The sequence below is a fragment of the Sitophilus oryzae genome, unplaced genomic scaffold, assembly GCF_002938485.1.
Source record: "Sitophilus oryzae breed Bouriz unplaced genomic scaffold, Soryzae_2.0 scaffold_1177_pilon_pilon, whole genome shotgun sequence".
Lineage (NCBI taxonomy): Eukaryota > Metazoa > Arthropoda > Insecta > Coleoptera > Curculionidae > Sitophilus > Sitophilus oryzae.
Window position 1 is genome coordinate 2,509,422 of NW_022145812.1, and position 27,270 is coordinate 2,536,691.

The 27,270-nt window shown below is 32.7% G+C and overlaps 2 protein-coding genes across 2 annotated transcripts; one reads left to right on the forward strand and one right to left on the reverse strand.

Moving 5' to 3' along the window:
• Positions 1-1,099: 1,099 nt before the first annotated feature.
• On the reverse strand, positions 1,100-26,854 carry LOC115889960 (valine--tRNA ligase). The gene is made up of 14 exons (XM_030910058.1): positions 26,574-26,854; positions 26,235-26,408; positions 16,995-17,116; positions 14,123-14,287; positions 11,166-11,367; positions 8,949-9,161; positions 8,690-8,890; positions 6,893-7,243; positions 3,643-3,938; positions 3,293-3,589; positions 2,998-3,238; positions 2,617-2,944; positions 2,283-2,563; positions 1,100-1,586 (listed from the first exon to the last, which is right to left on the reverse strand). The coding sequence occupies exons 1-14, from the start codon at positions 26,730-26,732 to the stop codon at positions 1,485-1,487; spliced, it is 3,132 nt and encodes a 1,043-aa protein (XP_030765918.1). The 5' UTR covers positions 26,733-26,854; the 3' UTR covers positions 1,100-1,484.
• Positions 22,777-26,186, forward strand: LOC115889948 (nardilysin-like). The gene is made up of 2 exons (XM_030910052.1): positions 22,777-23,187; positions 23,256-26,186. Exons 1-2 carry the CDS (start codon positions 22,854-22,856, stop codon positions 26,147-26,149), a joined length of 3,228 nt encoding a protein of 1,075 aa, XP_030765912.1. The 5' UTR covers positions 22,777-22,853; the 3' UTR covers positions 26,150-26,186.
• Positions 26,855-27,270: the final 416 nt, after the last annotated feature.

Below are 27,270 nucleotides of genomic sequence, written 5' to 3' on the forward strand. Positions count from 1 at the left end.
CTACTCTGGGTGCCCGCTATCCAAGGAATAAAAGGCAATAAAAAAGCAAACGATCTAGCTAGAAAAGGAGCGAACACTCCACTAACTGGACCAGAACCGTTCCAAGCGGAAACCAGCTTAAAGCAGAACTGAAGAACCTTGAGGACTCCATCCGTAACCTGGAATGGGAATCCTCCAACAGTCTCACCACAGAGCTTTCACATGCGACGGACCGTCCGCCGTGTTTTTTCAAGATAGCCGTCGGACGAACTCCGTCGGACGGAGCATACGCGCCTATGTGAAATTGTTCATATAAACTCATGGTACTTGCTCGAAGTTGCGGACGCTCCGCTCCATCTGAAAACGCTGTCAGGCACTCAAAAAAGTTCCTCAGAACTTATAGGACCGAAAAAAATCAAAGATTTTCCTTGATTGAAGTAAGAACAATCTTCGGATTGTCACGGGGTTTCTAACAGGACGCAGGAAAAACGGGGAAACACCAGAACACCTTATGGACGGACTATTGTTCACATACCTACTAACCTACTCAAGTATCTCTAGAATGGTGGAGAAACTCACCAGGGCAGAGACAGGCGAAAAGGTTCATTGTAGAACATTCGCCAAAATTCACGGTAGACTTGATAAGCAAGGACAGAAAGACAGTCAAAGCTGTAGTAGGTCTACTAACAGGGCATTGTAAGTTAAATAGGCATCTAAAGCTGATGGGATTGACAGACGAAGCTATGTGTAGGTTCTGCCAATCTGAAGAAGAAACGTCAGAACACATTTTATGTCGGTGTGACAGCCTGGCAAATGTGCGGTTCCCGGTAATAGGCAACGATAGGCCATTGCCAAGGAGCTACATGGAGGGTTCAGTCTCCAAGTTGCTAAACTTTGTGAAAAGGATAGGACTGGAGAATGCAATCTAAGGATCAGTAGAAAACCACAATAGATTTGAGAAGGTCGTAGTGGATCAGGCCGAAAGCCACCTCTAAGAATCTAATCTAATCTCTAACCTACTCAAGTTTATAATTGATAATGGATGGACATTGACAATGTAGTGTTGCAAATTGAGATGATTCATTAACTTGTCAGAGAATAAAAACAAATTATTTAATAAATAAATTTATTGTTTCAGAAGGAAAAAAAATTGCACTGTAATACTGCAAGTTGTAAACTACAAATATAGGTCTGGCCATTACCTTGGTAGAGTTTTAAAGATATTTATATTTCTAGAAATATCTTTAAGAATAGCATTTAAAAAAAATATTTACATTTGATGAACTTAAGAAAAAAAAACTAAGTTTTATAATTTGGATCAATCAATTCTTAATAATAATTAAATAAAATATCTACACCCACTTAAAGTGTAAGTTATTTTTAAATGCCGTTTATAAATGTTACAAAATAAATAAAAAGCAAAAAATAAATTAGAATAAATAATATCCTACTGAAACGTATTATTGAAAATAATGTATAAAAAACTGCATAAGTTTCTGAATAGTTTACATAAGTTTCAAAGCTTCCAAAGCTATTTCTAATCGTGCTAGTTCGGTATTTGTTTGTGCTAATTTTTCGGAATTGGATTGTTGGACATCAGCTGGAACCTAAAATGAAAAAAATTCATAAAACCAGTATATCGATTCTTACTACAGCAAATATACAGGGCGTGTCACAAAGTTCACAACATATTGGCAACAATTTTTATTATTGAAAAAGAGTTAATGCGGAATAAATTCAGCATGCCTGATATCAAGAGTAAGTGATTTTGAAATATGTCATGGCGACAAATTACAAAATTCTCTTTGTATACCGGGTGCGTCTCAAAATTGGCTCACCACTACAACCTTTTTATTTTTCAGTTAAAAAAACGAGATTTGGTGTGTTAGTATATGACAAAGTTAGGATTGATTGACGTGTTCAATTGTTTTCGGTCACTTCCGGTTTCACCGGAAATGACAACAACTTTTGGTTTTTAAATGGCACCCTCGGTATTTTTTTACTTTATTCGATAGAAAATGACACTCTAATAGAATGACATATCATATGTCAACTTTTGACAGTTATAGGGGTGAGCCACTTTTGAGACGCACCCGGTATACAAGAAGTTGGCTTAGGGCTCGGGTTAGGGTTATAATATACCCAAACTAAAATTTCACTTTTTTTCGAGTTTTTTGATAAAAGGAATTATACCAAAAACAATATTTTTCTTTAGTATCCCGGAAATAAGAGCAAAAAATTTAAAAAAAATGTAATATTATAAGGAACTTTTTTAAAAATGTCATATTTATGTATGCACAAACCTTTGATACGTAATCTGACACATTCATAGCTTGCTCAAGTTTCTTTTGAGTGGACTGCAAGAATTCCAATTTCTTCTGGATTTTCTGAATTTCCTTTGATGGATCTATAAGTCCTTTTAACAATAAATGAACTTCACATTTATCAGATACAGTTATAATGGTACAGCCCTCAGGAGATTGTTCATTAACTGCTGTAACTGAACAATACGCTAATGTTTGAAGTGCCGAACCGTATCTTTTAAGGATTTCACTGGTAGCAGAATCGTTTGATTTTAAATATGCTGAAAATTATCAAATAAGAAACACGCTCGCCTTTATTTCATTTAATGCTTACCTTCAGTTTTCGTTTTGTTGGGCAAATTATAATCACTCCTGGTTGATCGAATAGCTTTTGCAACCTTTTGAACAAAGTCTACTTCTTTTTCAATTGTCTCATTCTTATATTTAATTTCTTTCGAGTCCGGGAACGATTCTACACAAATACTAGGAATTTTCGCTCGTAATTCCTTAGCTCTAGGTAACCTTTGATATAACTCTTCGGTAATAAAAGGCATAAAAGGTGAGAGAAGTCTTAACCCGATGTGTAAGGCTCTGTATAGTGTAATCATTGCCACTGTTTTAGCTTTTTCATCGTTACCGCTAAAAACAGGCTTCAAGTATTCCTAAAAATATATACTCGTGTAAATTAGTTCCTAGAAAATAATTATTATTTTACCAGATACACATCACAGAGGTCGTACAACCAAAAATTGTAAATGGCTGTGGTAGCTAACACGAAATCATAATTCTGAAAACCGTTTACTATATCTTGTGCAGCAGAACCGGCTCTGTTTAACATCCACAGATCCATTACACTTTCATCTCCAAGCAAATTTTGATGAGCTGGAGCGACAAAATCGGATGCAAAATATGTTAAAGCAAATTTAGTCGCATTCCAAATTTTGTTACAGAAGAACCTATAAATCAACGATGTTAGTAAAAATGAGGATTATTACTAGGACTAGTATAACCTGTAGCCCTGGATTCTATTGATATCTAGATTAATGTCACGTCCAAAACACATAGCACACAAGGCAAATCTCAGAGCGTCAGTACCACACTCTGGGATGCCTTCTGGATAATCTTGTTTCTGTCCAGCCTTTGCCTTTTCTATCTCTCTTGCATCGAGGTTCCCATCTTGTAGTTGCTTATGCAAATCTTCTAGAACAATACCGTTAATAACATCCATTGGATCTATGACGTTACCGAGTGATTTGGACATTTTTCTACCATGAGCATCTCTTACAATCGGATGGAGATACACATCTCTAAATTTTTATTTGAATTAGATAGCGGAGCAAACGGATAAATAAGAACTTACTTAAATGGTAATTTCCCAAGTAATTTTTGGCCCATAAATACCATTCTCGCCACCCAAAAGAATAAGATATCGTGGCCAGTTTCCAAAAGAGAAGTAGGGTAAAAGATTTTTAACTCTTCTGTCTCGTCGGGCCAACCAAATATTGAAAAAGGAAACAAGGCCGATGAAAACCACGTATCAAGAACATCGTCATCTTGCCATAAATTTAACTCTTCGGGCTTGAGATTAAATTTTTGAGCCGCTTTTTTTCGAGCTTCAGATTCTGTTTGTGCCGATACCCAATTTTGTTCCTCTACCTGAGACAAAATGACAATTCATAGTTGCAGAATAAACATTATAAACCATGGTTTTGGATGACCAAGTATTCCAAAAAGGCTCTATATTAGATTTCTGGTTTGAGATTTTCAGACCATCCTTGTATAGTTCATATCAAATAAACTTTTAGTCACGTCATTAAGCTTGACCGGCACAGCGTTGCGCACTTTTACATATTTTCTTTTAATCAAAATATTTTAGGAAACAAAAATAAATTAATTATAAATATATAAACAGTTATTATTTACATCAACAAAACTCACCTCCTTAACAGCACTTAAGGGACATGAAGAGCCATTACTACCGCTTTCCCGTTCAAAATATTCTAATAAAGTTGCGATGAGGTTTTTACGGCTATTAAGGTATCATGTTCACTTCGCACTAAAATATGTTCTAAAAAGAACAATATTTGCAAGATCTGCTAGTAAAAATTTTTAAGCTTAAAGTATCACAATACTATTTATTTAAACCAAAAACTCGTAATATAAAACTAAAGTGTCAAAATGAATGACAATGTCAGGAAATAAATAAATAAATGTGGCAACATGACATTTTTTTACAGTAGAGCTACCACCTGAATCTCCAGCGCAAATATTAAATTCCAGTTAGTCAGCCCGTTGCCGAATATTATCCATGGTTGGGAACTAGTGATGGGCAAAACTGTTATTTTTAGATAACAGTTGAAACTGTTATAGTTATTTATAAAAAACAGCTTAAAAATAACAGGTTTCTTTATTTTATTGCTAAATACCTGAAAGAGTATGAGGCGGTCACCGTCAGGCGTATTAACGCAGTTGCAAGTTGCAACAATGATGTGCTCGGTGGTAGTATTTCCAGGGTGTTATAACATTTCTAAATATCGATTATTATCTAAAATACATCTCTAAAAACGGTGGCTGTTGACAATTAAGCGCTGTTTACAAATTGCGATATAAAAAAGCCAAAATGCCGCTACTCGTCTATACCTATACATTCCGATCTACCTACGCCCTGCCCCTCGATCCGCGTAGATCCTGAATTGCGTAGCAGTGTACAGGTGCATCTCACTCGACGGGCGAGAAGCTCTTAGTTATGATTTTACCATTTGCGGTCAAAAAATAGCAATTTAAGAAAATGTGTAGTATATTCTTCATAAGTAAACCAACTACACACTAGAGTTCAAATTAATTTTACACTTAAACTAGTGTGTACCCGCAAACTGTACATACAAACTGGATAAAATTTTCTCACATTTGCCAAAAATAAGCTTTAAACGTCGAGCAGTTTAAGCAGAATCGTGGTTAATCATTTACTCAACTTTTTGGAACACTCTGTATGATTTTTTTAAAAATTTCAAAATATGGAAAAAAACAAAATAAATTATGCGTGTCCAAGCGTTTTCCCGAAAGACTAACCGTTTTTTAAATAACAAATATTGTAATATTTGAGGGGCATTATCACCCTCTTGGAATTTGAGATTCGAGAAACCCCTCCTTATCAAATCTCTACACCTCACAGTCAATCCGTTTGCCAAAAATCAGCTTTAAACGTCAAGCAGTTTAAGCAGAATCATGATTACTCAATGGTCATATTTTATGAAACACCCTGTATATATTTTTTAAAAATCTTAAAATATGTAAAACAACAAAATAAAATATACGTGTTTAAGAGTTTTTCACCAGTTTTTAAATAAAAAATATTGTAATATTTGAGGGTGGTTTCACCCACTTAGAATTTGAGTTTCGAAAAATCCCTTCTTATCGAACCACCTAAGTCACACCCTAAAGTCAATCCGTTTTCCAAAAATCAGCTTTTTACGTCAAGGGCTTTAAGCAGGATCGTGATTAATCAATGACCAGATTTTTCAAAACACCCTGTATACATTTTTAAAAAATCTTAAAATATTATTCTGAAAATTTCACAGAATAAATAAATACCTAAATATTGAAACTTAATAACCATGGCAACTGAAACATATTTCGCCAAATTATCTCGAGGCGCCTCCGCCCGTTATGCTCGTAACAGGTTGAAAAACAATGAAGTATCTAAAACAAATGATGCGTTATTCTCCAACCTGTTTCGGACCTCCATCGACAATTCGACCGATGCAGCAGCGAAATTTTCCCACTCCGATTATCTCGACCGCTTAAATTATTCCTGGAAATTTTCTATGCTCGTAACAGGTTAAAAAACAATGTAGCTAAAACAACTGATGCGTTATTCTCCAACCCGTTGCGAGCCTCCATCGATAATCGACCGATGCAGCAGCGTTTCTTTCCCACTCCTGTTATCTCGACCGCCAGGCGTTATGCCCGCAACTGTTTCAAAAAAGCTGCTTCTTTTATATCCTATTATTTTTAAGCTGTTGTAAGCCCAACACGCCGCGCCGCGCCGTAGCCTATACCCCACTCCGTGGTCCGTTGTATCTCGCCGCCTGTATCGATGGTTGTCAAAATAACATGTTTTCCATCCATACTAGTTGTTTTTTGGAATTGCTTCGAGCAGCATCGAATTTCGTGGCGGTGCAGAGCGCCGACTTCGTTTCACGAACAGTCGATCTCTGCGTGTCGTTATTTTATATATGTTATTTTTTAAAAGTAGTAACGGTTGCGTTATGTTATTTCTAAATAATTGTTATAAAATAACAGATAGTTAAATAACAACCCATCACTATTGGCAACAATGAATTTAAAAATCGCGCCCTCGATTACATAACTAAAAGTTTAATTGATATCAAATATATATTCATTTCATTTTCATTTTGTAGCTCAGTGGACTTGTCGTTAAATTCCCATTCATGTATTATTACATTGTATCTTGACAAAAGTATTTTAGAAATGTACGCACATTGTCCATATATTTTATAAGAAATAATGAAATGAAGATCTCAAACCAGAAACTTGATATAAAGCGTTTTCGGGCTGGGTCGCCCTATATAAATATTTTTAATGCTTACATCAGATACTGGTTTTCCATTCTTTAATGTGACAAAATAGGCGGGTATCCTATGTCCCCACCATAACTGTCTGGATATACACCAATCTCGTATACCTCCCATCCAATGGTTCCATATTTTGATATGTTGTTCGGGTAAAATTCTCAGCTGTTTAGTTTCTACAGCTTCAATTGCTCGAGCAGCCATTTCACCGCAACTCACGTACCACTGAGGTTTTAACATGGGTTCAACTACGTCTTTGCTACGGTTACAAATAGGTACGACCATAGGATTGTTTTTGGTCTCAATGTAAAGATTTTTTTCTTTCAGGTCTTCAATAATTTGTTTTCTTACGTGGAATCTCTTCATACCCTAAAATTTGTATAATTGGCAAAAATTGTTAAAGAGACAAAATGATAAGGGACAATGTGTTATAAAATACTTGAGAATTTATTTTAGACGTTCCCATTAAAAAATATAAAAGGCGTTTGTCAATACTACACAGTCAAGTATAAGTGTAGGTTTACATGCATCGGCCATTCTTCGTTGCTTTTACGCAATTTTATTGGTTGATTTAAAAAATGACATACCTTATTTCTACTTGGTTGTACTGATGAAACACCAGACGACGCATTACGGATGCATATACTAAAGGCTGGCAAAGGTTAGTCTTGGGTCGAGATTTCCGTACAGTAAACACGTTGTCAAACGTATGAAATAAACCGAGAAACTGTGTACATTGCTAAGAGACGTGGAAGGGGATATAGCAGATTTGTCGCAGTCGACAGGTTGACCCAATCAATACCTCTGTCAGTACTTAAAGTTCTAGGGAAAGGTGTACATCATGCATTCAGTTTCACGATTTAATTACGTCTCGTGATATTTTATTTGTTTGTTTATTAACGAGTCGTTGTAATTTTCCCTACAGCTTGAAAAATTTTAAGTGCAAGTTGAAACACTTGCATTTTTGATAAAAATGAGAGAATTGAGTTGGTGTTCGACAGTGGTCGCGCTATTAGAACTCCGAATTCAAAAATCAATATCTCGAAATCTATTAGAAATAATTGATTGTAGTTTTTCAAAAACGTTCTTCTTTTTATCTTTATAAATTAAAAAGTTACATGATTACTGAAAACTGCAGTTATGGTGTGTTATGTGTTAAAAAGTTGAGTTTTTAAATTATCGCGATTACTGACGTTTTCTCGTTATAAAAAAAATGGACACCCTAACGACATCCTTATAATTTAATTTCATATGCTCAGAAACATATCTAATGATTTTACCTAGTTACCTTTTCGAAAAAGTCTTAAAGTAAACGATTTGCGATCGTGATTTTACTTTACTTGATAGGGAAAGGCGTACCGGCAACAACGCAACAGTACACCGTCGCATTTCTCACTCCGACTTAATAAGATCCCTATGCAATTTACATCCACACATGCAAATACCGAACTAAAAGTAACAATTGCTAGCACGGTATAAAGCTTTTTAAACATTGCCATAAAAATGACCCATGACAACGAACAAATTTTGGCAGTGAATAGTGTTCCGTTAAGTAGAACATAATCTTATTTACACATTACTATAATTTAAACTTATATTTCTAACAAGTGAAAATGTTATAAATAAGCACATAACCTTAAGACACATAAATTTTAACAAAATTAATAAAAGTAAAAAAAAGTTAATTTAACATACTTAGTAAAATTACAGCAACGCAGGATTAGATACGCTAGAATATTATTTATTATCACGACCCCTGTTGCCTATTCTGTTAAATGTTCTTTAGTAACGTCAGAATTTTGTCAGAATACTTACAGTATATTTTCCATAGTCCCCTATGACTAGACCTGCATCATCAAATATCGTAATGAAGGGTAAATTATGACGTTTTCCTACTTCATAATCATTTGGATCGTGGGCAGGTGTAATTTTTACCACGCCAGTTCCAAAATCTAGCTCGACAAAATCGTCTACTATAATAGGAAGTTTTCTGTCACAAAATGGATGAATCACAAACTATTCAAGAGAAAGTATTAATTAATATAAATAAATATATAGATAATATAAAACAGACCTTCCCATGTAAATGTTTATATCTATCGTCCTTAGGATGTACGGCCACAGCTGTGTCACCGAGCATTGTTTCCACGCGAGTGGTGGCTACAACTAGTTTTTCATCAGAACCCTCCACTTGGTAGGCAAAATGTACCAATACTCCAAACTCCACTTTTTCGTCGTAACCAGGTACAGATAAGAAAGTACGACCAGGCAATTCCACCTTGTCTACCTGAATAAATATTTAATGTTTTCTTAACATACTCTGAACCTAAATTTATGTATTTATCTTTCACCTTTATTGTAGGGGGCACAAGTATATTAATGTCACATTCGCCATAACATTTTATTTTTGAAGTAAAACTTCTTTACGCGCTATGGGAGTAAAAATTTTACGCGTAAAGAACTATTTTTTTTTAATTTTTTACTTTTCCAACATTTCAAACTACACTTTTTCAAACATGTCCTTCAAATCCTTCAATTTAATAGCTGTTAGTAAGAAGTTTCACTTCAAATATGCGCACATAGTGCTACCACAATTTTTTTTCTCTATTTTAATATACTGTGTTAACCAATAAACGACGTCACATCAGCTGTAGGAATAACGTTTTAGCACAAAATACCTAAACTATACAGAACCGACAGTAAATGGCGGCTGCTTTGAAGTATCTTTCCCAAATTTGTTAACGTTGAAGTCACATTTTCATAATTAAACTCACCTGTTAAAAAACTACACTGAAAAACTGTCTAGAATTTTACTCAAAAAAAAGTTTTTAAATACACGAAAATAATATTTTCTTTTAATAGCTGTAATATTTTATTGTGACGTTACATTTTTTACTAAATTTGGAAAATACAAATTCGAAAAAAAAACTACAATTTAAAATCAAATTATAAATGCGACTTGGGATAAAATCCCTGCGAGAGAGATAAAAAAGAAAACTTAACCAAAGATGAGTATTTTAAGGACTAAAATACAGAGATAAATGTAAAAAGTAAAGGCGAAGGAATTCCATCTCTCTTTCTTTCCAACATTTACATACACTTTCAGTTATTATGGCATATATTTTGAATGCTACGCCAATAAAAAAATCATAATATCAATTAAAAGACAAAATATAAGGAAATAAATTTTTGGTTAATATGGTTAGGTAATTCTGATATAGTCTCAATTTATTGTTAAGTATTTCTAGCATGTATTGTAATCGCAAAACATTTTCCGATGCACGTCATTAATCATATCGACATTGACACTAAAGTCTATAAACCTGCTTAAATGAAATTTTGGCAAAAATGTTTAAATTTATTGTATAATTTAAGATACCGAGCAGCTCTTCATTTTTTTATAGAGCAAATGATTTAACAGATATTTTGTTTAGATTAAAGCTGCAAAACTTAGTTTAAACCGAATTTTATTATCGCTATGTTAGTCACATTACGCCGTGTTCAGCAATGTTGTCCTTTACTATTTGACAATTATCCTAGTGTCAGTCGTTATTTTGTATAATATCATGTTGTTGAATCTGTGTGAGTAATTCCCGTTTTTTTTGCCTATTTTCATAGTCTTTTTTTTAAATTGTACTTTTAAGCACAAAAAAGTTCTTTTAAGAACTAAATTTTCTTGTTTATGTATTGCATTTCTTGAAATTGTGTGTTGAAAATATGCTGAAGCATTTAAACAGTCGGAGCCAAGAGCTTGTAGCTTCCCTGATATACTATTTTGAACGAGAACGTGACAATAAAGATCCTTTATTCCCTTGACTGCAGTCAGAGAAGTAAGTTTGATTGATAAGCACATTACACAACTTTCAAAGTTATTTCTACGTTAGTTTTTATTAAATTCTGTGATTATTAGTTTGTGCATTAATAGCACCCTCTTACTTGTTATTGCCACTTATCGCGTTGTAAGATGTACATCAATAAATAAATAACCCAATAATAACGCTTATAATAATCTTCATAATGGACTAGTTTTTGCCAATATGTAGTAAGTAAAATAAACTGTAAAACAAGTAAATCAATTAATCACTAAAATATTAGTTATTAAATTAAAAATAAAGCGTAAAACTCTTTAAAAAATGATATAATAAATATGTTGTTTGTCAATTTTAAATTAAGATTCATCTCATAAATCCATCACAATATGGCAGCGCTGTCGCCATCGCTTGTCACAAACTTTATCGCATGCATCGGAAATTGTTTTGCGATTACCATATGTACTAAGTTTATAAATTACCTCAATATCCGAAATCGCAGATTTTAAAGTGCACGACCAATTTACAAGCCTATTTGAACGGTAAATTGTACCATCTTCGTGTAACCTGATAAACGCCTCCGATACGGCACGACACATTTTTGGGTCCATTGTAAAAGCGGCTCTGTCCCAATCATAAGAAGCGCCAAGCATTTTCAATTGATGATAAATCCGAACACCCTTTCTGTGAATTATAAACTTAATCAGAAGGATAGAAAAATCAAGAAATATATTATTATATCAGATCAAGAAATATATTTATGTTTAATTTAAAGAATTTCTAAATTAATTCAAAATTTTGATATTTTATTAATATAATATTATGACAACCTATTCATTAGATAGACAGTCAGTCGACTTACGATCATTTACATGAAGTCATCAAAAAACTCTTTTAAAGGTAATTGATAAAAACTTTCAAGACTGGTGCTCTGACTGCCCACATGTATAGGCTTGGTGCATTTCAGTTGACTAAAAATTCCGACCGCAGCGCTCGATACGGCAGAAATTAGAAGTTTTCGCTCTGTATTCCGCGTAGTTCGGATGTTGATCGCATTGAAATAATATTAAAATCGTAGCTTTGTCATAATATTTAAGTATTTTAGTTTTTAATAGTGCACTTATTGAAACGACAAAACACTCAGGTACGAGGTTTTTGTGATGTAACGCTGTTTCGAGTAGTAAACATTAAGTAGTATAAAAGTAAGTAGTAAAAAGAACCCGAACTGAGCGTTTACAGATAAAAAACGAGATTTGGTGTGTTAGTATATGACATAAATTAGGATTGATTGACGTATTAAATTGTTTTTGATCACTTTTTTTAACGGATATGACTACAACTTTTGATATTGTTTTACTTTATTCAATAGAAAAGACTCTCTGAACATAATGACATATCATATGTCAACTTTTGACATTTTCGCATATATAACGACAATTTGACTCGAAATACCTCGTGGTACAAATTATTCGTAAAAAAATGCTTTTTTTCCCAATATACTGATGAACCACCCTTGTTCCGTTTGAAAATATTGAGATATGATTAAAAATAAGATTTGGGCATCTTTTAAATGGCCAGGATAAGACACGAAAAACATTACACCGTCAAACCTATTTTTCCAATGCTCCTGGATTAAAAGTTAATGTTTTTAATACAGCTATAGTACCCTAGAATGAAATTAAAAAACGATTTTTTTAAGCAAAAATGTCAAAAGTTGACATATTATGATGTGTCATTCTATTCAGAGCGTCATTTTCGATCGAATAAACTAAAAATATATCGAGGGTGCCATTTAAAAATCAAAAGTTGTAGTAATTTCCGGTGAAACAAAGTGGCTAAAAACAATTGAATACGTCAGTCAATCCTAATTTATGTTATATACTAACATACAAAATCTCGTTTTTTATCTGAAGAAATTAAAAAACTTATAGAGGTGAGCCACTTTTGAGACGCAACCGATATTTATAAAGTAATACAATATCTATAAAGTAAAATTTGTTATACCTTAATTAGTAACACAAAATCATTTATGCTAATTTATAACAAATCAAAAAGTATATAACAGACTGTCAAACAATCCGTTAAAATTAAAATGACAGAAAAACAGGGTCCTCACTAATGCCATATATTTTTTTGGTGAATAGACTATACCTTGAACAAAACGGATCGAGGAATGTGGACAGATAGTTAGTCCATTCCTCCAAGATGGACTAACCTGGTATACAGATGGGTCAAAGACCGCTGAAGGAACAAGAGCTGCAGTATTTGGAAAAAAACCAAGGGTAAGCTTATTCTTTTCCTTGGGTAAACACTCAACCGTATTCTAGGCAGAAATCTTCGCCATTCTGCAATATGCGAGAGAAAACAATAGAAGAGCTTATTCAGGTAAGCTCATCAATATATGCTCAGACAGTCAGGCGGCGCTTGGGGCGCTTAATTAAATTATTCTGGGTGCCGATGCCGGACCACAGCGGCATCCAAGGCAACGAAAAAGCCGATGAGCTAGCTAGGCAAGGAGTATCGGCATCCTATCTTGGTCCAGAGCCAGTACTGGGAATACCCAAATGTATGACCCGTAGTGCACTAAAACTCTGGATCAGGGAAAAGCAGAATGTGCACTGGAGAAACAGACAGGGACGCAGGCACAGCAAGGCTTTTATCCAAGGACCTAGCTCTAAAACCGCAAAAGAACTGCTAAAGCTTAGCAGGAATACAGTGCGGATTACAACAGGCCTCTTGACAGGACACATGGCTGTCAAGTGTTACGTGAACAAGCTCGACCTGTATCCAGGAAATCTGTGCTGCAGATTCTGCGATAAAGATCCTGAAACAGCAGAGCACATAATATGTCATTGCGAGGCTCTGGAGCGCAAGCGACACTTTTTATTTGGGAAAGCTAGGCTAGAACCGGAGGAACTATGCTCCCATCCTATCAAGGACCTGCATAAGTTAGTGCAGGGCACAGGGATAGGAGAATGGGGATAGATACAGAAAGGGGACAAACACAATAGGCCTCACAGGTCGCAGTGTTTCAGGCAGAGGACGGCCCCTTGTTATGAAAAAAAAAAATACCTTTAAATACTCGTAGATATATCAACATCTAGACTATTTCTAAAAAATATCTTTATTATGTGGTTCAGTTGGAATCAAGAATCCGATACAGCCGTCAAAGAATCGAATTACATCATAAATATTTTATTTTTTATTTCTATAAACTCATTCCTTTACCTAAAATTTCACCGCACGCCTCTGTTTGCTGATGATAATCGTTGACCGTTAACAATATTTAAAACATCAAAATATTTTGACTTAATTAAAAAATAAAAAGTTTTCGTGCTATATCTACTTTATGAACAACCCTAACTCATGAAGTGCAAGAACTGTCCGGTTTGAATCAAAATCTAGACATAAATAAATGTTAGTTTTTAACCAAACTTACTCATTTTTCCATTGCCACACTCTGTTTACGAAATTTTCACGGCCTATATCGTGTCGAGTCTTTTTTTCCTCTTTCCATAGTTTTTTCTCTACCACTACTTGAGTTGCGATACCAGCATGGTCGCATCCTGGGTTCCATAAAGTCATATAACCACTCATACGTCTCCTATTTAATAAAAAAATAGATTCTGGTAATTAATTAATTAATAAGATGTGAGTTGAGGATAAAAATGTTTTATGCATAAAAAATTGTAGAAATTTCAATTTACGAAATTATCACTTCTTTACTTGTTCTAGTAGTTTAACCTGGTTCTTGTAGGTATCTCTGATTTTTCAAAAGCCAACTAAGACAGTTGTAAGTTAAGAGTTTTGTAATAGAATAATATCAAGCTTGGTAAAATTTTATCTTTTGGTTTGTTATTCTAAGATGGGACCATTTCAGTTTACGAAGTTATCAGTTGACATAGGCAAACGAATTTTAAAAGGCCTAAGCAAATAATCTAATTATATTCAAGACACATAAACTCTCTAAAAGTATGCATATCCTGAGAAACAAACTAAGTAAATAATGCAATCTTCTAAATGTTTAAAAATAACACAAACGAGGGTAAAGTAGAATAAACATTCATCCCTTATTATCAAAACTCTATTTGACGAAGTAGGACCAGTTGTGTACCATCCGGATATCAGAAAATAAACAACACAGAAAAAGCACGTAAACATGCTTAAGTAAACAAGTAAACTTAAAACATCCCCTCGCTAGAGGTTTTGCATTTAAAATTAAAAGTATTAAATATATGTTTTAAAATCAGAATCCGAATGTTCACGAGATGAATGTCTGAAAATGATAGAAATAGGATTATCTTTTTTCCGTTCCTAGAGTTAAATAGAAATGAGTTAAACGAATGAAGAAATAAAGATTTCATTTCTAGGCGGTTTTTTTAAGGTAATCCTATGTCACGATATCATTTGTATTAGTTAAGGTAGATTATGAATGTATTCAGCAAATTGGTAAAAGAGTAAGATTTACACGGAAGGGTTTAAAAATTACATTTAATTAATAAATAGGACATGCTGATGCCCTCTCGGGACAAGGATCAGAAACAAGGGTGAAAGAAGTCTAGGGATCTTTCGGGGAAGGAGCCCTTCGGCCAATTAAAAAGGTGCGAAATATGCATTTGGATGGGTATTCGAAGGTTCCTCAAACAGGGGCGTGCCGAAGATGTAGTAACGCCTGTCCGAGATAGTACCAGCATCAGTATTTTCATCTTCAAAATTAGTTCGGTACTGACTTTTAAATTAGACGGTCGAATTTACTCCGTGTAGATCTTATATTATCCAGTGGTCTTTTTAATTGTTATAGTAAGTTCTCTATCTAAAGATTTTCTCAATTAAATTCTCAAGTTAGGAAATTCTAAGCTATTCATGCTTACAGTATTTAAATTGTTGTGTTTGGATTTTCTCTAATATTTTTCTTTATTAATGATTTAAGACTTTCTGTTTGTTCTAAAGGCTTTAGTAAATTTTAGATGTCATTGCATAAGTGATTATTTTGCAATTGTTCTTTTTATTAAATTCTAATTTAAATTTAATTGTTCAGTGAATATTTTTTTAATATATTAATTTTCGAAAGTGTATGCTAATTGTAGATAATTTAAATTGGACTAATAGGAAGAATATTTTGTATTTTTTTTAACTTTATTATCTCTGAGTTTTAATTTCAATTCTCTAATTGTCATTAATTATTTTTGATTCAATTTCTTTCTTTTTTATTAATTATAAATGTTTTGTTGTTAAATCTTTTTCTTTATTTTTTATTTATTTATTTCTTTATATTAAATATAGTTAGGTGTTGTGAAAAATCGGCATTTTATTTCTTTATTTTACCGAATCACTAAAATATTAAGTTATTTAAAAGAACACTGTGATAACCGGTCGAGTGGTTCAATCCAAAGTATGAGTCCAAGACCGAAGAGGTAAATCTACAAGGGGACCAATGAAATCTTCGACAGGTTCTTGTTGTTGATGTATTGCTGACGGATGTTGACGTAATAAGGTAAGTGGCAATAGAGTTTATAATAACTGAATTTAGAAAGAGCCCTTACCATAAAAGTGCGATGCCTTATTTCGATCTTTAGCTGGTTATATTTTGTTTTTATATGTAAACGATAAACTATATTTACGCTCTGAAAAGTCGGTGTTCTCATTATCCAAGTTCTGCCTACCGCTCAATAAAGTATTTTAATTATAATTATATAAAGGCCACACTACCATGATAACGGACAAAGTCTTGAAAGTTTTGTCACAGTTTAGTAAGTTAAGATTAGATTACATTATCACAGAAACATTCTTATACGACGAACGATTATTCTCGTTATAAATGAAAATATAAAATTGAAATAAGATTGTCTGAAAATTATGATATAGATATTTATTTGGTATTACAACGAAAGGCTTTCCTCTTGAAAAGTTATACAATTTGTAATTACAATGAGAGAGATGTGTGAATGTTAACAACTCTAACTAATGGTGGTACTTCCTAGGTTGACGTTTGTCTTTCTGGGCCTGATGATGGGAATTGTTTAAGTCCCGAAACATGTCGCCCCCCTGCTTTTTTTGAAGCATTTAAATTTAAATAAACATCTTAAAGATTGTGAGTTATTTGTCCCCTTACCCGCCTTCAGAAGTTTTAGTTTGATAAAACTAAACCAACAAATTTTTCCGCCATTTAAACCCGTGTATTTGTTTAGTCGGTGGTTTGCGACATTCTCCGATGGTGGCAGCACCGGCGGAGAATGCACCAAGCCTATAGCAAATTGAAGTGAGATATTAAAGGTAATACGAACTGCCAATCATGTGTTTTCTATACATACCATCTTACTATAGAATCTTGAATTGCGTTAGTCAGTGCATGACCTAAATGTAAAGATCCAGTAACATTCGGTGGAGGAATTACTATTACAAATTTTTGCGCAGGATCAGATATGGATTTTCTCTAAAACAAAATATTGAAAATTAATTGGGAAAATTAGTTTCGGTTCACATTTTATATACTGTATACCGGGTGCGTCTCAAAAGTGGCTTACCCTTTTAACTTTTATATTTTACCGAGATTTGGTAAGTTAGTATATGACATTAATTAGGATTAATTGACGTAGTCAATTGTTTTTCGTCACTTCCTGTTTCACCGGAAATGACTACAAATTTTGATTTTTAAATGACACCCCCAGGTATTTTTTTACTTTATTCGATAGAAAATGACACTCTGAATAGAATGACATATCATCATATGTCAACTTTTGACATTTTCGCATATACCCTTCATAATATGTTTATTTGAAATTGTAACATGCGGTTCATAACGACAATTTGACTCGAAATACCAAGTGTGTGGTACCAAATTATTCGTAAAAAATATTTTTTTCAAATATGCTAATGAGCCACCCTGGTTCCATTTGAAAAAATTGAGATATAGTTAAAAAAACAATTTGGGCATCTTTTAACGGGCCACGAAAAACATTAGATGATCAAATCTATTTTTCCCAGGCCCCTTGATTAAAAATTGGTGTTTTGAACACAGCCATGACACTCTAGATTGAAATTTTATAATACAATTTTTTTGCAAGGGAAAATGTCAAAAGTTGACATATGATATGTCATTCTATTCAGAGTGTTATTTTCTATCGAATAAAGTAAAAATATATCAAAAGTTGTATTCATATCCGTTAAAAAAGTGATCAAAAACAATTGAGGTCAATAACAATGTCAATAAATCCTAATTTATGTCATATACTAACACACCAAATCTCATTGGGTGTTATTTAAAAATCAAAAGTTGTAGTCATTTCCGGTGAAACAGGAAGTGACTAAAAACAACTAAATACGTCAACCAATCCTAATTTATGTCATATACTAATATACCAAATCTCGTTTTTTTATCTTTAGAACCAAATCAAGCCGCTTTTGAGACGCACCCGGTATACGATTATGTAGAGTACGTACATCGTAACCGATGATGTCACAAAACTGAGTTTTACAGAGAGAACTGATTTAATGTTGCCCAATACCATGTTAATTATACAAAAATATTACTGTATTCGTTGTTTGGACATCGTCGGTTTTTCCCCTTACCCTTCATAATATGTTGTCTTTTAATATACTCAGTTTAAAAAGACATTGTTATAAAATATTTCAATAAAAAATGTAAAAAAATTCGCCTGTATGCCGAACGTACAGCCTCGCCACAAGAAGTATCATTTTTACTCCTAATAAAACAATATAGTATTTGCCAATAAAATAAAATATTTTTGTACCAGTCAAGATTGGAACTCAGGTTTCTCGCTTCATAGCCTTTACGCATTACCACAGAATAACTACAGAACGATCAGTCAATGTAATAAAAAAGCGAACAAAATTTTTGCTGCCATCTATAGCGGGCCGAGTGCGGCTCAGGGCTTCAAGGTCAAAATAATTATTTATTAAATAAAAAAGTCGTGTCGGCGGCACGACTCGAACCGGCTACCTTCGTGTTGCTAGACGAGAGCCTTTTATCCCTCACACCACCAGATATCTTGACGAGAATTATATCTTTGTGGTAATAAATTATGAATTCAGCCTGCTACAACGGATATGTAAAATTTATCCTAGAGGCTGCTTATACTTTGAAAATTCATCTCGTTGCAGTTCATCACAGTTGTATAATTCAAGAAGCACTAAGAAATATGGCTACCTTTGAATAATATAATATGAAAAAGTTGGAATACAAAAAGCACGAGAAATACATTTTGTATTAAAAACAAAATAAAGGCAGCTTAAATATAGTTTGAAGCATAAATATAGGAGTATTTGAAGTACTGTGTGGACGGAAGAGGGAAATCAATCGCAAAATTCATAAAATGAATTTAAACACCGAGCCAATCGTAACGTTTGAAGCAACCATACATACACGACGAACTGTTCTGCAACCATATATACACAACGTAAATTAGCACCATCTATAGTGGGCCGAATCGTCAATTTGTAATTTAATGCTCCATAAGAGTGACTGGGCCCTGCGCATTACTCCATTTGACAAGCGTTCAATGACGGTATACCGGGTGCGTCTCGAAAGTGACTCATACCAAAATCGAGATTTGGTATTAATATATGACATAAATTAGGATTGATTGACGTATTCAGTTGTTTTCTGTCACTTCCTGTTCTATCGGAAATGTCTACAACTTTTGATTTTTAAATGGTACCCTCTTATGGTGTTTTGTTGCTTTATTCAATAGAAAATGACACTCTGAATAGAATGACATATCATATGTCAACTTTTGATATTTTCGAATATGGTTTATTTGATATTACAACATGCGATTCATAACGCAGTGCCTTCTATTAAAAGATCAGCCTGGGCGCGGACTTTTGTTTACTTCATCAGCTGTACATACTTAGATATTGGGTTAGATTCCGTTTCATATTTTGTCGGTTGATTTTTGGTTTTAACTCTTTGATTTTTGGTATTATTTATTATTGTAGTGCAAAAAACTAATTATTTTGGTGTTGAAGTGACATAAACTACTACCAGATATATGGTCACTCTCGGTTTCGCATAAAAAATAGAAATTTTAAAAAATTACACGTTGTGTAAGTGATTTAACCTAAAAGTGCCCATACATTTTTTACTTATCGTGATTTTTGTGTGTGTCTTTTAAGACTTTAACAATTCATCAATAAAGCTTAAGTGGAGTGTGTTTTTGGTGCTATGCCTCATCTTTGTTGTGTTCCTGGTGGAAAGGATAGTTACTAAGGATAGTTATTATACTAGGCAGCCTAAAGTGTCCGGAAGAGCAAGAAAAGTGGGTACGAGCAAAGGTACGAGTTATAAATCAAGAGAATTTTATTGAAAATATCTTTAATAAATTTAAAAATAATATTCTCCCATGATGGTATTAATGAAAACTGGACAATTATGTTTATTTTATTCATATTGTGGAATCTCCACTCCAAGTGTTGCTGGTTCAGCTTCGATAGATTCAAACACGTAAGTAGGTATTATGATCTAGGGAAAAATAAAGAATATGTGTATTAGAGATCATGAAAAAGATTATTATTTTGAGTTCATTTTAAAAAAGATTTTTGTAAAGACAAGACTGATACAGTTTAAAAGAAGAATGTGTTTTTGTTTGATAATATATAATGTATGTTAAGCATAACATATATTTGTTCAGTAATTTTTAATGAATAGTATTGATTATTTATAATACCAAATTAATATCAAATATTTACCTAAGTGATGGCTGAATACAATATGAATAAAATAACAATAAAATTGGTATATTTGCATAATACAAAATTAAGTTTTAAGAATAAAGGTGTTACTAAAAATACTAAGAAATTCATATTTCTTTGTTTTAATTGGTCTAATGTTATTTACATTTTACGTAAGAATTATACCGTATCATCGAAAAAAATCGGCGTCTAGTTGGCTTGGAAATGAACATCGATGACATTCCCTAAATAACTGTACACATAAAATAATTAACTAGAATTTTACAATCTTGGAAAATTTGATATTCTTGAACCTTGATTCTAAATATTCTAAATTTTTGATTTTTTGGAATTTAGGTTCTGGGAAAAACGCTGATTGATTTTTCATTTGGTTTTTCATTATTTTTATATGGTTTAAAAAACGGTTCGGCTAACATTATAGCCTCCATCAGTGTTGTGTCATATGAAAAAAAATAGTGTCGAATATAATCCAAAAAATTGCATATAAAATATTCACACCACGCACATAATGTTTACTGCGTACTCCATAGTCAATGTAGATAATTTTAGTGTTAAGAATAATAATTTTTAAGAAATATGTGGTCATCTTTTGATAAGTTTATATTAGTTTATTAATTGCAGTAAACATTATGAGGTGTGAATTATATTGTATATGTAATTTTTTGGATTATATTTGACACGATTTTTCTCATATGACACAACACTGTGAAGGCTATAGTTAGCCGAAACGTTTTTTTTTAACCAAATAAAAATAATGAAAACTTAATCAGCGTTTTTCCCGAACCTAAAAATCCCAAGAAAATCAAAAATTTTAGAATAATTTAACATATAAATTCATCGCTGACGCCTTTTTTTAGATAATATTGTATTATTTGTAAATATAATTTTTCGAACATTGATACTTGCAAAATATACATATAAATTTTGTGAATGCAAATAATAATACATCACTATTAGTAGATATTAAATGTTTTTTGTTAAATTAGATTGATTTTCAAACCCCAAAATTTAAAATATATTTACATTTTACCCATTATCTTATGTACCTATACATTATTTGTACATTGTAAAACATTTGCTGCATTTGTATGGTTCATAGTTTATTTGCCAAAGTATTTATTACTATAAATAGGTATATATGTTGTAGTTATTAACTGTATATTATGTATATTTCATTTAAACTATATCATTTTTAAAATACAAACCAAAAATCTGAGGAATAATTATGTTTTCCATGTATTCTACAATATATTTATTAATCCGTTATATCTAACTAGCGTGACGTCATAAATCTCGCCCGCAGGCTGATCTTTTAATAGAAGGCACTGCATAACGACAATTTGACTCGAAATATCACGTGTGTGGTACCAAATTATTCGTAAAAAATGTTTTTTCCAAATATGCTAATGAGCCACTCTCGTTCCGTTTGAAAAAATTGAGATATGATTAAAAATACGATTTGTGCACCTTTGAACCGGCCAGGACAAGACACTAAAAACATTAGACAATCAAATCTATTTTCCCAAGGCTCCTTGATTAAAAATTAATGTTTTTAACACAGCTATGGCACTCTAGATTGTAATTTAAAATATAATTTTGTTTTAAGCGAAAATATCAAAAGTTGACATATGATATGTCAATCTGTTCAGAATGTTATTTTCTATCGAATAAAGTATGGAGGCTAAAAGGTAAAGTAATAAAATACCGATGATGCTATTTAGAAATCGAAAGTTGTAGTCATTTCCGGTGTAACAGGAAGTGACCGGAAACAGTTGAATACGTCAATTGCTGTCCTCCTTTCACGCAGTTGAGCAGTTCTGAAGTGTTCAAGAACGCGATACTCTCACTCCATTCAATTGAGTCATAAAGCTCCAGAACTGTTCCGCGCCATATGTTATAGAGGTGAGCCACTTTTAAAACGCACCCGGTATAAACAAACAACCCAAAAAATAGCTTCATTGCAAGTTAATGGCAAATTTATGAGATGGGAAATAAAATTCACCGCTTGCCCAATTTTGATAATTAATGGCAATATTTCTTCCAGAAATCGCCCTAACAAGGTAGCTAGAAGTTATAGAAAAAAATTCAATTATCTATAAATTATAAATTCGTAAATAAATTTTTGGTTTTACAATGTTACTGTGATTTCTTCATTTACTCTTCAAATATTACGAAACTACGTTAAAAATTTGAAGCCCAATTTTTTCAACTAGGATTTTTAAATTTGCTTATAATAATATGTAAAGTTGTTTAAGATTATAACGAATCCCATTTTCAAAGGATTCGAACCGATATTCTTAGCTTACTGGCTAACATCATATACATTCCGATAACCGACCATTTCACAGGTTCCATTAAGTTAAAAAGACGATGACACGGACAAGACAACATAACCCAATAAATAAAGATAACAGGAATGTCATTTAATTCCTAAAATTTGTATTAAATTGATTATTTGAATGCTTTGTTTGGCTGCAATAAGGAAAACATTATTTAGTATATATAAAAATATTTCAAAATATAATATGAAGAAAACTTTTAAGAGCCCAGGAAAAAAAACATGTTTCCCAGATAATACAATATCTAAATGTCCAGTTGGAGAAAACTGTGTCCTACTTAATCCAATAAAAAGCGATAGTGATCAAAAAGATTATAAAGTAATTCAACTTCCTAATGGGTTAACAGCATGCCTTATTTCAGATAAAAATTTAATAAATTCAGAGGAAATAGATTCAGAATCAGGTTCAGAATCCTCAGACATTAGTAGCATTAGTTCGATATCAGAGAGTGAAGGTATTAAAAATAATTCATTAAATCCCTGTTCTGCATATTATGAGATAACAAATATTTTTCAATTTTAGAAGAAAACGATTCTACTATGTCAGACATAGAACAAGAAGATGATGAGGGTTCTTCCAAAAAGCATAGAAATACTACAGAACAAAAAATGTCAGCTGCCGGACTATGCATTGGTGTAGGAAGTTTTAGTGACCCTAAAGAAGTTCCCGGAATGGCACATTTTCTTGAACATATGGTTTTCATGGGAAGTAAAAAATACCCAAAAGAAAATGATTTTGACGAGTTTATTACTCAAAATGGTGGCAGTGATAACGCTTCGACAGATGTTGAAACAACTGTATTCTACTTTGAATGTCTAGAAAAGAATTTTAGGGAAGCTTTGGACAAATTTTCGCAATTTTTTATTTCGCCACTGATGAAACGTGGCGCAATGACAAGAGAGAGAGAAGCAATAGAATCGGAGTTTCAAATTGCTCTCCCGTCAGATAGTGCTAGAAAAGAACAATTGTTAGGTAGTCTTGCAAAAAATGGTTCTCCAATTAACAGTTTTTTATGGGGTAATTTGATTACATTACGAGATAATATTTCTGATAAAGATCTTTACAATGGTGTACACAAGTTTAGAGAAAGGCACTATTCAGCTCACAGAATGACTTTAGCTATACAAGCACGTCTACCATTGGAGGAATTAGAAAAGTTTGTATCAACTTATTTTTCTAACATCCCTAATAATAAATTACCCCCTGACAATTTCTCAGAAATTCATAAAGATATATTCAACACACCCGAGTTTAATAAAATATATTATGTTAGCCCTGTAAAAGACTTCTGCCAGCTTCACATTACATGGGCTTTACCATCACTAAAAAACCAATATAAAAGTAAACCACACCATTTCATATCATACTTATTGGGTGATGAGGGTAAGACTAGTTTGTTTTCTTACTTGAAAAAAAATCTCTGGGTTTTGGGAACTACAACTGGCAACGACGAAACTGGTACAGAAAACAATTCTCTTTACACATTGTTTACAGTACAGTTAAACTTAACTGAAGATGGTTACAAAAATATACCTCAAGTAGTAGAGTCTGTATTTTCATATATAAAAATGCTTAAGAAAATAGGTCCACAACAAAGAGTATTTGATGAAATACAAGCAATATCAAACATGGCATTTAAGTATTTAAAGGAAGAGACTGCGGTAGATATTGTTGAAGATATGTGTGAAGCTATGCAGTTCTACCCTCCGGAACATTATATTACAGGTTCTGAATTGTATTTTGAATATGACCCTAAAACCATTGAACTTTTATTGGATAATATGAGTCCAGAAAAAGCCAATTATATAATATTTAAAAAACCATTTGAGCGTGAAATTGTATTGGATAGAACTGAGAAATGGTTTGGAACTCAATATACATATCGTGACATTCCTGTAGAATGGATTAATCAATGGAAAAATGCTAAGGTAAACGATGACCTGTTTATACCACCACCAAACAGTTTTATCACTAATGATTTCTCTATACTACCTGATCTGGAAAACAATCCCAATTACCCATTAAAGGTTTTCGATAATACATTAACAGAATTATGGTATAGAAGAGATTTAAAATTTAAATTACCTTACGCTTATTACTACATGTATTTAATCAGTCCTCTTGCAACACAAGATGCTAAACACTCTTGTATGTTAGATACACTGGTCAATTTGTTAAGCATAGATATTTCAGAGGATATTTATCCTGCTACTAGTGCTAACTTATTTCATTCTTTTATAGCTTATGAAAATGGACTCATTATAAAAGTATGGGGATTTAATGAAAAGCTCCCTATTCTAATTAACTTAATATCAAAACATTTAATAAATTTAGCAGACAATATTACAAGTAAAATGTTTGTAACCATAAAAGATAAATTACTGAAGCATTATTATAACAAGTTGCTAAAACCAACTGATGTATCAAAAGACCTAAGGTTGAATTTACTAGTTGATCATCATTTTAATACTATAGAAAAGTATACTGCCATGTCAAATATTAGTTTTGAAGATATAAAAGATTATATCAATAGATTTCAGAAATCTTTATATCTAAAATCTTTAGTACAGGGTAACGTTGATCAGGTAACAGCATATGAAGTTACACAAGCCTTTATTAAATCTGTAAATTTCACTGAACTAAAAAAAGAAGATATTCCAAAATTTACTGTAATGAAATTAAATAATGGTGAAAAATGTTGCAGAATCCAGAATTTTAACAAGGGTGACAAAAATTCTATAATAACAAATTATTATCAATCAGATAAAATTACTAATGAAAAAAGTGTTATAGTCGATCTTATTATGATGGTAATAGAAGAGCCTCTATTCAACATGTTGAGAACCAAAGAACAATTAGGATATTCTGTTTACTGTTCAGCACGTGACACATTTGGCGTGTTAGGATATACAATAACAGTTAATACTCAAGCATCAAAAAATTCTACACAATATGTTGATGAACGTATAGAAAACTTCCTAAAATATACTAAAGAACTGTTGAATGATTTAAATGAAGTAAAATTTGAAAAAGTTAAAGAAAATACCATTAAGATGAAGCAGTGTATCGATGTGCACTTAAAAGAAGAAGTCGACCGAAACTGGTCTGAAATTGTTAGTGGGGATTACATTTTTAACAGAATAAATGAGGAAATTGAAGCAATAAGAAAAACAGATCTCAAGACTGTTAGATCTTGGTGGGAGAGCCATAATTCTTTTGGAAAAAAAGAAAATTTTAAAAAACTTAGCATTCAAGTTGTCGGTTTTAAGGATGCAACAGATACCTCTGAAAATAAAAACATGCAATTTGAATTTTTAGGTAGTGATAGTGCTCTTAACGAAAAACAAGACAAAGCATATTTTATAAAAGATATTAAGGAACATAAAAATCTACTGAGCCCACTCAATGTTAAGTAATAGACATTTATTAATAAATAATTTATATGAACAAGAATTTAGATTTTTAATATATACCTAATAGTGATATTTTACAACTACTTACTCCATATTCGGGTTTGAAGAATCCTTGTTTCTCCCACCAACTGTACCAAACAGCCTCCACATATTTAGGGCTGTATGAGTCTGGCAAATTTTGTTCAGTATCTTTTCTACTGCCCTCTGGGGTATTTAAGTCGTATGTTGCAGCTCCCTTTACTTCTTTCTTCTTATCCTTTTTCTAAAATTTCAACAGAAAAATGATATGTAATTCGAAGGACTAAATGAATTTAGTAATGAAATTCAAAATATTTATTATAAAATAATACATTTTCGTAGATATATTTACTCCATGTTTACATGTTTATATTACCACGTTAAAACAACATATGTTAATTTAAATTACCTCAACATCTTTTTTGGGAACAGTGTTTTGTTGTTTTTCCAATTTCTGTTTTAACTTGTCTAATTTGGCTTGCTTTTTAGCTTCCTTTTCCAATTGTTTTGCCGTTTTTGGAGGACCCACATCTCCATTTTGAATAGCACTACTAATTTCATCAGCCATGATTTTGTAAAAAATTGCAAACTTTTACTTTTTATGCACGAGCAGGAGCAGAATTTTAAATTGCATCACCTACACACAACCTACACAGTACTAATATAACCTCAAATTTGAATGTCAATGTCAATTGTCAATATCTTCTTCCTTTCGAATTTGACGTTTAATGTTAGAGTAGAGGTTTTTACTATGGAGTGTAGGCATAAGTGCTGGTAGGGGTTCAGGAAGTAGTTAATTAAGACGTCACCAGAGTTCCGGAAAACTACATGTTACTTTTTAAAAAACTACATAAACTCACACACATTTAACACCCATGTCCGAGGCCGGAATCGAACCGGCGACCTTGCGTCTACTAGAATGCGGCGCAATCATTTCGACCACAAGGCCGACACGTTTAATGTTAGAGTAGAAGTTTTTACTATGGAGTGTAGGCATAGTGCTGAGTAGGCCCCGTCCACATTAGCCCCATGAAACAAAGAATACAAGGTATGATATTGCGCAGGTTGGTCACTACGTCACAGGTGATAAACGGTACCATTGGTCG